This window comes from Passer domesticus, chromosome 18, assembly GCF_036417665.1.
Source record: "Passer domesticus isolate bPasDom1 chromosome 18, bPasDom1.hap1, whole genome shotgun sequence".
Taxonomy (NCBI): Eukaryota; Metazoa; Chordata; class Aves; order Passeriformes; family Passeridae; genus Passer; species Passer domesticus.
The window spans coordinates 5527970-5541157 of NC_087491.1; the positions used below are offsets into that span (position 1 = coordinate 5527970).

Here is a 13188-nt window from a genome sequence, read left to right on the forward strand (position 1 = left end):
CTACCACCTAGTTTGCCATGGGAATGAAGAACAGGTTGGCAGAGCTCTAGCCAATGTCAGTACCAGGAATCACAGTAAGAAATGTTTACAACTGCAATAAAGCAAACAAAACCACTGTCCAAGTACAAATAACCCACTCATTTAAACTCAAGAGTTCCAAGGGATGAGTGGTAGCATCCTCAAGAGCCCTAAAACATCCTTGCCAGATCCTCCCAGCCCAGAGCTGGCCCCCTCTGCAAATACCTGTGATGTAACTCCCAGCAATGGGAACAACCTGCTCCTCCCTGCCAGCAGCTGGGAGACTGATGGGAAAGGAAGATCTGCCCATATGCATCAAAAGCCATCCAAATTTCGTATCCCACACTCCCCTCCCAAAGATTCCCCCTCTGAGGCTGAGTTATTGTTTTTGCGGATGCTGCTCAGAGGGGAGAAGCTGTGGCGCAGCAGGATAGGTGGGTGATGGTGGCATGGGGATATTCAGTACATGATTTTTGGCTGTAGGGATCTGTGGCAGTCAGCACCTCTGCAAATCTACACAAGGTATAAAAGGAATCAAGTCATCTGGTATTGGAGGCCTGTAGGGTTAGAAAGGAATGAAGACAGAAATGTTGTTTGGTTATAAACAACATAGAAAAAAAAAAAGGGAGAGATTTAGGATTGGCTTTTCTCTTTAATTGTTAATAGGGTCATTCTGTCCCAAACAGTCCCCCAGAGCAGGCAGAGGGGAGGGAAGCTCCCCACAATGAATTCAATTGCCTGTCAAACACATGGCAGTCATAAAAGGAAAATAATAATAATAATCTGTATTTCCTACTCTGGCTGCCAGGCAAAGATCCAGGCACTTCAAAGGAGAAACCCCATGTTTCCCTGGTCTGGCCTCACCTGACTGATGTGTGAGCAATCTGGAATCCCCATCCAAAACAAAGCCCCTCCTTTGGTGGCTTGTTTTCTTTCTCCAATACTGCAAGGTGCCCCTCCAAGACAAAGAACAAACCTTCTTCCATGCCATGAAGCCAGAGACATAACCCAGATCCATGGCCACATCGGGCAGCTTTGGGAGGGGATGCTGGCAACATGTAGGAGAAAGGTCCCAAGGGATGGGACTGGTGTATGAACTAGGGACCTCCTGCAGGTCTCCTGCTTGTGGAGATTCCTGATTCTTCTTTCAGTGGTCTCCACAAACAGCTGGACCCCCCCAGCAGGTGGGGATGTGGCTCTCTCCAACAGAGACAGGCCAGCTCTTGAAGCTCATGATTTGTGGATATGGTGGCATCTACACTGCAGAAGCAGAATAGATGGGCTTGAGGTGAACAGAGAGGGTGGAAACTTCCCTGTGGCTGTGAGGTCTAAATGATCTTCCTGAGCCTGTCTTCCCAAGAGGGAAACACAGCTAAACATCTTGCCAGGGTGCCCCGGGAGCCCATGCAAGGCTGCATGTGGACTGTGAGGTCCTGCACTCCAACACCAGCCCTGTCCCAGGTAAATTTCTGCTTTCTTCAACTGCCCAGCTGCCCCTGACAACTTCTGTGGGCTTCTTTAAAAAAAACTACATCCAAAATCCTCAAGCAAAAAGCAGTAGGTTCTGTCTGGCTTTCCCTGCAGCACTGCTATCACTCAGGGTCTCAAATCCTATTTTCTGAAATCCATCATTGACTTACCCAAGTCAAGTCCCATCTTTCACAGCCCTCTGCCTTGTCCAGCAGCTCCTGGAGCATGGATTGAGCTGCTGACAAAGCCTTTTTAAGGTGTAGAGCACTCATACAAGCCTGAGAACTAAACTCCAACCCAGGGAAGTTTCAGGTTCTCCTGGAGAAATTTTGTGCTCTTTAAGTGATCTCCCTAAATACTGTAGTTTGGAGTTCCTCTGATAGGTGTGCAAGACAACTGAAAATGTCCTTTCAAAGGTGGGCCACTGGTCACTCACTGGAACAAACCAGTAAAGCCCTTGAGCTGTTGAGGGATGACCTTCTCCCTACAACCACCACCCTGTGGCATTTCAGACTGATCAGATCAACACCCACTTCAGAAACTCCAACTCACAGCTCTCCTGCCCAAAAAAGAGTAAATAATTTCCTTCTGCATAACTGTGTTTTTCTAATTCCCCTTTCCCTCAAATAGCCATTTCTGCAGAAGATTCCAGAAACCTCTCCTAAATGGAGTGGGTTTGATACCTCATGTAACACCTTGGCTCAATTCTCCACCAAAGCAGCTGCTCCCAGCCAGGTAGGGCACAGGAAGCATCACCAGGCGCCCTCTGCACCACGAGGAGGTTGCCCTCCCTCACTGAGTGTCACCCACCTGTGTAAAGGTCTGTGTCTGTGTACTCATCCACCTTCTTGTGCTGCAGGACGTAGTCTGACACCTTGGTCCCGATGGCAGGCTGCACATCCAGCCACTCCAGGGACACCACAGTGCTGGAGGGCTCCACGTTGGGGGAGAGCCGCAGGCTGGGAGGGAGACAGTGAGAAAACAAGACATGAGCTCCCTTTCTGGGGAGGAATCCACATCTCTAAGCAGCACAACCCCTCAAAGGCCCCCATTCACACATGTGGGTGTGCCCACAAAGCCCCAAGGACAGAGGTCACAGGGGCAGAGCACCCATGAGCATCACAAAGCTGAAGCTCAGCTGAGTCCAGCCTGTTGCAATGTGTGCCCTTGGGAGCCTCCCCCTGTTCCTGGGGAAGGCAAGCTCATGCAACCCCAAATATCTCATCTAAAGGGGCCTTCATTGTCTGGGACAGCTGCTGAACTTCAGCAAGGTGAGCAAGGACCAACACCCCAGGAGCAAAACAGGAGAAGATCCAAGTTCTTGAAACCCAGCAGGGCTGAGTCCACAGGAGGGAAGGGTCAGGTCTGCATGGCCAAGGTGAGGGAGGGAGAGAGGGGGAGAAGCAGTGAATTCACCCAGCTGCAAACCTCTGAGGGGCGTGGGCGAGAGCCAGAGCAGGGCAGCTGTGCAGGAGCTCCTGCCCAGAGCAGGAACAACGTGGGCTGGGATGAAGGCAGAGGAGCTCTGTGCTCCTGGCTCTGCTAATGCAGAGGCGTCCACTCCCTCTGCTCCAGGGTAGATGACAACACCAAGTACAGGGCTATGGAGAATCTGGCTCCAAACACACAGCATGTTTGCTGGACTCGAGATGGGAAATGAATCCCCTCTGAGGATATTGGCTCATAAGAAGGTGTTCTGCTCCTTGTGGCTTGCTGGAGCCAGTCTTCCTGCTTTCTCAGCTAATTCCCCATCAGTTTGCTCCTGATTTGCTCTTGCTCTGACAAGCCACAATGAATTGCACTGTAATTCCATTTCTTTCAGCATTTGAAATCCCATTCTACAAGCCCTGCTAATCAGGTGATGAAAATCTATAAGGAAACCTTCCAGGGCCACAGCCAGAGCCAGGATATCCTAAAGACATCAGTCACACAGTGAGGAGGGCTGGAGTGCAGCCCCCAGCCCCAAGGGTGCAGAAGGATGTGCCCATGGGCTGAGCCTCTGGGAAATGGGGTGGTTCTGGGGGCTGTGACCCACGGGAAAGGGGCTGGTGATGCATAGAGGGCTCACAGCGATACGTACACAGGCGGAGGGAGAGGGCTGCAGTTCGGGAGGCCGTTCTCATCGAAGGCGTTGAGGTCGCACCTGCACCAGTCTTCGATAACATCACCTTTCCCAGAGCACCAGTATGAGCTCATCAGGGCTCCCTTGAAGGCCTGATGTGAGAACAAAAAGCGTGAACATGTGTGCTAAAGACTCAGTGAAATCTGGCACAGCATCGGGGGGGGGGGGATTGTGCAGAGCCCCGGGATCAGGAAATACGGGATGGGTGGGGGAATGTGTCCTCCCCAGCTTTGCCACGGCCTCTCTGCATGGCCCTGGGCATGGCCCTTCACCTCCCTGGGCTTAACTCCCACGTGTTGAGTGATGCTGGTTCATCACTGAATGCTTTTGGACTGGGGATGGGGATCTCCTGAGCTGCTTGAAGAAGCACAAGCATGTCCCTCTGTGAGAGTGAACAGAATGCACACAGTGCCTGCACACTGCTGCTGTGCACAATGAAACTGTTCCACTCCTCCCCGTGCCCTTCTGCCCAGCTGTTTCTGTCCCTCTGAGAATAAAGTAATGCCCAAATTCCCAACAACACAGACCCCCTTCCATCCTTCTCACAGGTTTGTTATTCACACAAAGTGCCCTCCTGCAAGCAAACTGCTGCTTTATTCAGTTTTTTAAGGAACACTCACAAGCAAAACAGCAGTATCTGCAAGGAAAAAATAAAACCTGGAAAATACTTGCAGGATGTCCCCAGGAGCCACCCTGACTGCTGCTAATAATACCAATGAATCCCTGGAATAACAAATGTGGTCAAAATTGGCAAAGCCATCCAGGTCTCACCCCTCAGTGTCCCTGCTGTGCTCATCCCATTGCTCAGGGTGCTTGGTGTCAGTCCCCACACCACAGGATGGGGCATCCCTCACTCTATACCCTGCTGCAGCTTGGACCATATGGATATTGTGGTTTGTCACACTACCCTTCACCTGGAATTAAACTTCCACTTTCAAAATCATCTCTCCTTCACACACACAGAGCCAACATCCAACCCAACCCTGCGAAGCCACAACATCCATCTGGAATAATCAGAACACCAAAACACCAGCCACTAGAACAAAGCTCTAATGCTTTTGGCCTTTCAAGAGGCATATTTGGGAGCTGAAACACCTCCACGGATCCTCATCCACATGGAGCAGCCTTACTTGTGGCAACACTGCTCTTCCCATGAGAAGTTGCCTGCGGAAGCCTGGCCCTGGTGATATGGCCTGTGCTGCAAGGGTACGCCTAGAAATAAATCTGTGCCCTTTGAGGAGCACAAGGACAGCTCAGTCAGCAGCACTGAGCAGAAAGCTCTAGGAAAAGTGCCATTCCAGGGAGGATTCTGAAAGGAGGAGGTATAAATAGAGTCTGACGTCAGGGCTGCCATTGTCCAGGGTTTTGTCGCTCTCCCCAAACACCCCTGGCACCTTTAACAAGGTGCCTCAAGGCTCTTGCTTCTGCAAAACTTTCTGCTTCCAGGCATTTACAAAATGGGACTGTTCCAGATGGAAAAAATGAAATGAAAAACCCAAAAAAACCCAAGGAAGGAACGAACAGGTGAAAGAAAGAAAATGTGACATTATTTTACTCTGTTCTCTAGAAAGTAATTGAAGTGCTAGGCTGGAAAGGGCATCCAAAGTAATTGGAGAGAGGGATGAAGAGAGGAGTTTATCTGACACCCAGATAAATGGATGCAGACACACCAGAGAGAGAGCAGCGGGTCCGTGCAGGGAAGGAGCAGCAAAAGTTGTGTGCAGATGGATGGGGAAGCATGTGCTCTCCATAGGAAGAAAGATAAATACCCTCTGCTGAGGTACCTGTGTGCACAGACAGGCGCTGCGGGTGAAGACAGATGTGGGTGATCCCAGGAAGAGCTCCACTGTCCCCCAGCCCCAATCCTGTCACTCTGCACACCCCCTCTCTGTCCCCTAACCCAGCTCCTCCCTTCACATCCCCGACTTAGGGAAGAAACCCCACCCACCCCATCCATGCCCTTTAGTAAATCCAGTAATCAATTCCTTGATTTTCTTTTTTCCTGCCATTAAGCACTAGCTGGATGAGCAATCCTCCTTGCTCTGCCCAGCCCTGAATAGGTTTTAATTAGATCCTTCAGGTGCCCAGCTGTCATCTGCCTTGTGTCACCCTTCACACAAACGAGGTTAGGGGATGGATGCTGTGCTCATTACAGCGAGCACACCTCCACCCCCTAACCAGGTTACTGGGAGCATGACCACCCCTTACGGCTCTGCCTCTGTCCTGACTCATGTCAGGGCCAGGCTGGGAGAGCCAGGCAGCCAGGGCTTGTCCCTGCATTGTTCCTCAGTGCTAGGAATAGGTGAGGCTACACGTGGGTGCTGAGCCCAGTTCTGGGCCACTCATGACAAGAAAGACCTTGAGGGGCTGGAGTGTGTTCAGAGAAGGGAACGGAGCTGGGGAAGGGGCTGGAGCCCCAGGAGAGGCTGAGGGAGCTGGGAAAGGGGCTCAGCCTGGAGAAAAGGAGGCTCAGGGGGGACCTTGTGGCTCTGCACAACTCCTGACAGGAGGGGACAGCCAGGGGGGTCGGGCTGTGCTCCAGGGAACAGGGACAGGAGGGGAGGGAACGGCCTGAGGCTGGGCCAGGGGAGGCTCAGGGTGGACACCAGGAGGAATTTCTCCATGGAACGGGTGGTCAAGCATTGGAAGGGGACTTCACCACTCAAGTAAGTGGTGAAGTCGCCATCCCTGGAGGTGTTCAAGTAACAACTGAATGAGGCACTAGTGCTGTGGTGTGACAAGGGGTGATTGGTTAAAGGTTGGATTCAGTATTGGAGATCTTTTGCAGCCCCAGTGATTCTGGGATTCTATGGCTTTTCTTGCTTTCCAGTGGAATTTTGAGACAGCAGCTCCTGGGATTTTCCCATTGATGCTGGGGATGCGTGTTGAGGAGTGGGGAAGGATCAAGAGCAAATTGATGGGGAGCAGAAATGGGTAAGATCACACAGAAGAAGGGAATGGCAGCTGCTACCCAAACAAGGACCCCAGTGGCACAGGAGGATCAAGAGGGATGGACAAGGATGCAGCAAAGGTGCTGAGATCCATCCCATGGGAAGCTGCAGCCTTTGGGAGAGCTTCAGGAGGGAATGAATGCACAGGGACCTTCCTGATCTCTGCTGGCTGAGAGCCACCTTCTCCTCCTGCCTTGGGCTGAGCTCTCCACACCTCCTGTCCTTCCCTGCCATGCTCAGAGCGTGCAGTGAGGGCTTCTCCCTGCCAGGAGACAGCACCTACACAAGTCCATCTCAAACATGACCACTTCCATTTTGGATTCTTCATCATGGTGGTCATGTTTTCACAGGCCCAAGAGGGTCTGGAATCATGAAGGGTTCCCCAGGAGTGAGTGATCCCATGGGAATGGCAGTGGCCCCCAATGCACTGTCCTGTGCTTGCCAACCACTCCCCGGGACCCCAACACCCCTCTGTGCCCTAAGGAAATTTTATCTCTCATTTAAAAGTATCCAAATTGTATTGTTTCCCTGTGAGTCAGCCCATTTAGTTTATGTCCTTCGGTGCCAGAGGGGAAATTTATGAGATGAGAAACTGGCTCGAAACGTTTATTTTCTAGATGACGAGTCATGCCATTAGATATATAGCTTTATGAATCATAGGAACAGCATCTAATTTGCTCTTAAAGGTATAATAGGTCTGATTCCCCACACCCATGCACACACATATATTGGATTGATAGTTCCCCCCTAGGATGGCTAGTTCATTTGTTTTGACACAAGCAAGACTTACAGGACCATAAAGTCCCATCTTACCATAAGCTAAGCCTATTCATAAAAAAAATATTAGGGAAACAAACGATCAGCTAAGCACATTTATCCTACACTCGATTGCATATGGATCTTTCTCCTGTTGTTATTTGTGCTCAGGGGGAGGCCATTTGGCCCCATTTTATAGCTGAGACACTGCAACAGAATAGAGAAGAACACTTCCTTTGTCCTCTGTTAGACCTGGCTGATGGAGGGAGAAGCATTAAGTTATTTCTAACTGTGGGTTGCCTGTTGACATCCCAGGAGAGGAAAGTGATAGGACATGAAGGAACCTTTCAGATCAGCATTTGCAGGACTCAGCACACACCACAGGGCTGGTGCTTGCAGATGGGATACTGGAAAGGGCATGTGTTAGGTGCTTGTCTGTGAATATTTGGCCTTCTCCATGGATGACAGTGACATGGAAATCTGTCTCGCTGAGTCTAGGATGCAGTCTCTGTTTTTGGAAAAATTAAAAAGGAAATACAGGGAGATAAAAAAAATCACAGGTGAACATGTAGGCTTGACAGAGATGGGCTGCAGATAAAGGAGATTAGCTGGAAGCTGGAACTTAGCTTCATTTCAGATTTTGCACTGATTTCCCAGTCTCTGTTTGCTTTTTTGTTCTTCTCAGTGCAGAAGGAGAGAAGGAAGTGTGGAAGCAGGTTGAGTCAGTGGACAGGCTCCATCCCATGTCCAGGGACATGGCAGCAAACACACACATCCTGTCCTTTCCTGTTGGCAGGATGGAGATGGGACCTGCACACCACCACCTTCCCTCAGGCACAGGCAGGGGACACTGGAGGAGGATGGAGGCTCAAGAAGGGCTTTCACAGCCTCAACAGGACACTACCATGATGGCAGGGTGGCTGGAGGAAAAGCCTTCCATGCCCTTCCAGCAATGCTCAGTGTTGTTCACAGGAGGTAAATGCCACTCCTTAGTCTAGACATCTCTGGAAGTGGGGAAGAAAAACAAAAAACAAAAAACAACCACAACAAAAAAAAAACAACCAACCAAACAAAACACAAAAAAAAAAACAACCAGAAAAGAAAAGAAAAGAAAAGAAAAGAAAAGAAAAGAAAAGAAAAGAAAAGAAAAGAAAAGAAAAGAAAAGAAAAGAAAAAACCAAAACAAAACAAAAAAAAAAAAAAACCACAAAACCCCAAAAAACAAACAAACAAACAAAAAAGGGGGGGGGGAAGAAAGCTAAGGATTTCCCAGGCCAGAGAGTCTTTCCAGCATCATGCAGTTTGTGTCTGAAAGGCCAGGTTCACAGCAAAGGAGGATGAAGCTTTGCTACTCCAGGTTCACAGAAAAAGAGGATGGAGTTTTGCTATTCCAGGTTCACAGAAAAGGAGGATGAAGTTTTGCTGCTTTAAGTTCACACACAGCAAAGGAGGATGAACTTTTGCTGCTCCAGGTTCACAGCAAAGGAGGATGGAGTTTTGCTGCTCCAGGTTCACAGCAAAGGAGGATGGAGTTTTGCTGTTGGCAGGTGATCCCATCCTGTGTTGTTCACACCCTCCCTGCCTCTGGCTGCCTCTCCCCCGGGAGCAGCATAACCAGCACTTCATCCTGGAAAGGGACATCAGTGGTCCTCTGGAAAGGTCAGGGTGCTGGGAGGGACCCAGGGCGGGCAGCATCCTGGTTTCTGTTATTTACAGAATAACAGGGTCCCGGGGAGCGGCAGAGGACACTGTAAAACCCGGGAAATCAGAGGGGAAATCAGAGCCCTGTGCGCTGCAGCGAGCCCTCTCGGGGAGCCGGCTCCTCTCACACCTCGGCACAAAGCTCCCCATTATAGCCCGTGCCAGGCGTGACAATGCAGCAATTCTTCCCCTGGAGAGGCGAGCTGGATGGGGCTGGAGCTGCAGCACGATGCTCCAGGGCCAGAGGAGGAGGACAAGGGCCAGTTAGCAGGTATTCAAACAAAACAACAACAAATAAAAAGAAACACACCCCAGACCAAGCCAAAAAACTCACCTTGACCACAAGAACACTGTCCCCTCTGGCCCAGGCTCCCTGCCAGCTTTGGCAGTGGAAGAAGAAATCCCTGGCTCTGTGTTCCCAAGCCTTCAGGGGCTGCTTTGGGGAAGCTGTGTGTCCTCCAGCAGCTCTGCCATCGGTGCTGGATTGGGGCAAACTGAGCCCATGGCCTCGGGGACACCTTTCACCCTGGCTAAAGACACCCTGCCAGCCTGGGGACACTGGACAGCGGTGGCCGTGCTCTGCTCTGCTCTGCTCTGCTCTGCAGGAGATGGCTCCTGGGCAAGGAGTGGGGGAAAAAATGGGGAATTTTGCTCCAGCCTCACTAGTCATCCGAGCTGGTGAGTGCCAGCACGTGAAGAAGCTGTCTCCAAAAGCCCTGCCAGGGTCCCAGGCACGCTCTGGGCTCCTGCTGAGGCCAGTGGGACCAGCAGCACAGGGACATGCCCCCCAGCAAGCCCCCACACCATGGGCTGGGCCATGTGTGCCGTGAGGAGGCCATGGCTGCAGCAAATGCTGAGATTACTCAATTTTCGAATTAAAGCAAGGTCCTAAGGGTCTCCTAAAAATCCAGGCTCCACATCCATTTGTCTCCTTAAATACACACAGCAGGAGTTTGAGTCCATATCCCAGTAGGAGCGAGATTGATCTCTCCTGCCTCCCTTCTCCACACCCCCCTCACCACACCACCCTCTAAGCATTTCTGCAGCTGGCTGAGCTGCTCTACAGAAGCTTGCTGCAGGGTTTTTTTGGGGAAAAATGAACAGATCACAAACAGGAGGGACCACACTGCCCAGCATACCTTGCCTTTTCTCCCTTCCACTGGCCACAGTTGCCCCGTGGCTCTGGACACACACATGTGCATCCCTGTCAAGGATGCTCCTGGGAGGGGATGGGGGAAGCAGGGTGTTCCCTGCCTTCCTGTGAGGGACAAGGACGTTTGCAGATCATGCACACCTCTGCTCTCACTCTCAGTCTGTGCCTCTGGGTGCACTCCAGGGCTGTGCTGGGCAGTAAGAAACATGGTGCCCACCCTATGGGGAGAGGGCTGGCAGAACTATGTTTAAGGTGGAGGAGGAAAGTCACCATAACCTAGGAGGACTATAAATGGGGTGAGGAGCAGCTCTTCTTTTTGAGTCTAGGATGTTCCCCAAAGTGAAAGCACCTGGGGTCACCACCTCTCTCTTCTCTCCCACCACATACACAGAACAGCATCCAGCCCTTGAGGTGCTGAGAGCATTTTGCCAGCAGAAAGCCCCATCACAGAGAGAAGCTCTTTGCTGTTGGGCATGGCCAGCCACTGACAGAGGTGGAGGTTTTCTCCACAGCCCTGCAGTGGAGAATCTCCCCCAGCTCCATGTGGAGGGACCACTGTGATGTCTGCACTGCTGCAGAGCACAAAGAAAGCAGAAGAGAGATGCTGGCATTGATCAAAACTGATGCAGGATTCAAAGGGCTCCAGAGAAGTCCCTGGGAGATGACAGCCAAGGTCACAGCTTCTTTGTCTCTTTACACCTTTGGAAGTCCCAGTGTGAGCACTCAGACTGAGAGCACTGGAGCTGTGACAGCACTGGTCCTGTAGAATTGGATCAGCTGGATCTCACCAGGTGACTGGGACTGGTGCAGGGGGGACTCCAGCACTGCCTCTGCTTCAGCAGAGTCCTTCCTGTCAAACCTGCCACCCACAGCCACACCAGAAAAGACATTTAACAAAATCCTTCAAGAGCTGCTAGACCCTCCAAAAACATCTCCTTCACCCTGGCAAGCTCCAGCACTGCCACAGTCCCCAGCCAGGCTGCAGTGACCAGTGATGGTGCAAATTCTTTGGACAACACTATTAAACCACAGGGGGAAACAAAGAAACTCCTAGCAGGATCTCAGTCCATAGTTCTCACTGCATACAAGAAGGAAAAGAGGGGCCTGATACTTTTCCTCATACTGAGATTGTTTCTCCCCACTGCTGGGAGCAGGAGTCATGCTGGAGCTGGGCTGGAAGGGCAGATCACACAGAGCTGAGAGTTACCTTGAGGACATTTCCTCTGGACAAATTCTCCCTGGATAGCAAAAGGCAAAACTCCTGGAGCCCTTTACATTTCAGGCCCTTGCTTCAAAGCAAGAAGAAAACAGCAATTCCCACTGACATGGAAATAAAGAGTTTTTAAACTCATTTCACATGGGCAAAGTAATATATTTTCACCTCATCTCCTGCTTGGAAATGGTCAGTTTTAGCTGAAATCAGACATGCACACAAAGAAATACCACAAATCAGTCCACAGCAGACACCCAGCATGGAAACTGAAACCCCAGCATTTAAGAGTCTGGCAAGGTCATCAGCAACCGAGAACATGGCCTTGGACAGGGCTGTAGCTGTAAATTTTGAAAAGTTCATAACTCACTGCACTAAGGCAGATGAAAAGACAAACCTATTAAAAACATACACATGCTGAAGAGGGCAAAATGTCTTTACCTGTGTTTTGCTTCATCTTTGCTGCTCAGCTTATAGGGGAAAACTTTCAGTCAAGTTTCTAGAAGTCAATATCCACCTTGCTAATGACCTTGTTATCTGTCTGTACAGCATTGTCTTTGTGGACACATATGTAAAGAGTGTTTACAATTATTGGGTTTTTTTAACCCTACAGGAGCTGGGATGTGCCTGCAGCTCCTCTAAGGTCAGCACTCACTGTATTGATTGAGAATCATCTCCATGAAGGGAGAAAAGCAGGCAATGGAGCACTCAGGATTGGAGATGCTGGGCTTGGCTCAGCCCAGGCAGGTGAAAATCCTATTTATGGCACAGGAGAACACCACTCTGCAGTGCCTGGCACACCCCTGGCCTCTGTTTGGTGCTGAAAGTGGTATTTCATCATCCAGATGATACATGAGATGCTCCTGGTGGGACACGACCTGTCGGAGCCTCTCAGTTCAGAGTACAGTCACAGATTAAACTTGGTGGTGTTCTGGCTCTTGGTTGACAGGCTGATGTCCCCGTGGTGGTGGCAGCTCCTTTCCACCCCTAAATCCCTTTCCCTTTCATGGTAACCCTCCCTGCTCACAGGAGAAGCTGAGGGAGAGACAATGCCCCTGCCCTCCATGAATATCCGTCGTGCTCGAGCTCATGGTGCCACAAGAGGATGGGGACACCCTTCCACACAGACAGCACTAACCCCACACCAAACCATCCTCTCCAGGATAGGGACATGGCCCCCACGAGCTCCACTTCATCCAGAGAGGAAAGCTACAGCTCTGCCCAGCCCAGGGTGCCTGGAAGAACCTCCAGTGTGGAGAACCAAGGTTTGTGCTGAGGTGGCAGCAAGTTCTTCAGCAGTGGTGGATTTCAGCCTTCAGGAACCAGGATTTGTCCCTGCTTGTCCTGCCAAGGACAGCAAGAGAAGAAGAGGGAGAGGGAGCGAGAAAAAATCCTGCAGGAGAGAGGCTGGTGGAGACAAGGGGGAGAAACAAACTGGAGTGAAGGGATGGAGGGAGCAGGACAGCCCATCAGAAGTGAGCAAGAAGGGGAAAGTGATGGAGCTGATGCAACACAAGGGATTCATGCAGAGAAAATGGGAATGACTAAGAAATAGGTGCAGGGAAGGCAGAAAAAACTTCATTATGTCCTGCTGGAGCAAGGATGGCAATGGTCTGGGATGGTTGTAGGAAGTTAGGGATGAGAGGGTCTACTGTCAAGAGAAGCTTACAGCTGAAACAGCCAGACCCAGCTAAGGAGGGGGGTGGTAAGACAAGACAGCATGATCCCACCTGCTGCCCACCCCAGCACCTGTGGATGGCACAAAGTGACCTGTCCTGGCACGTGCTGCTCACTGCCAGCTCCTTAG

The 13188-nt window shown here is 50.9% G+C and overlaps 1 protein-coding gene across 2 annotated transcripts in view; it reads right to left on the bottom strand.

Moving 5' to 3' along the window:
• The window catches only part of ASTN2 (astrotactin 2), a 319347-nt gene that overhangs the window by 77889 nt on the left and 228270 nt on the right, over positions 1-13188 (bottom strand). For both annotated transcript variants that reach the window (XM_064393831.1, XM_064393833.1), the window contains exons 18-19: positions 3569-3702; positions 2299-2447 (exon numbers count right to left, since the gene is read on the bottom strand). In XM_064393831.1, the coding sequence (XP_064249901.1) occupies positions 2299-2447; positions 3569-3702 (283 nt within the window). The remainder of the gene's footprint in view (positions 1-2298; positions 2448-3568; positions 3703-13188) is intronic.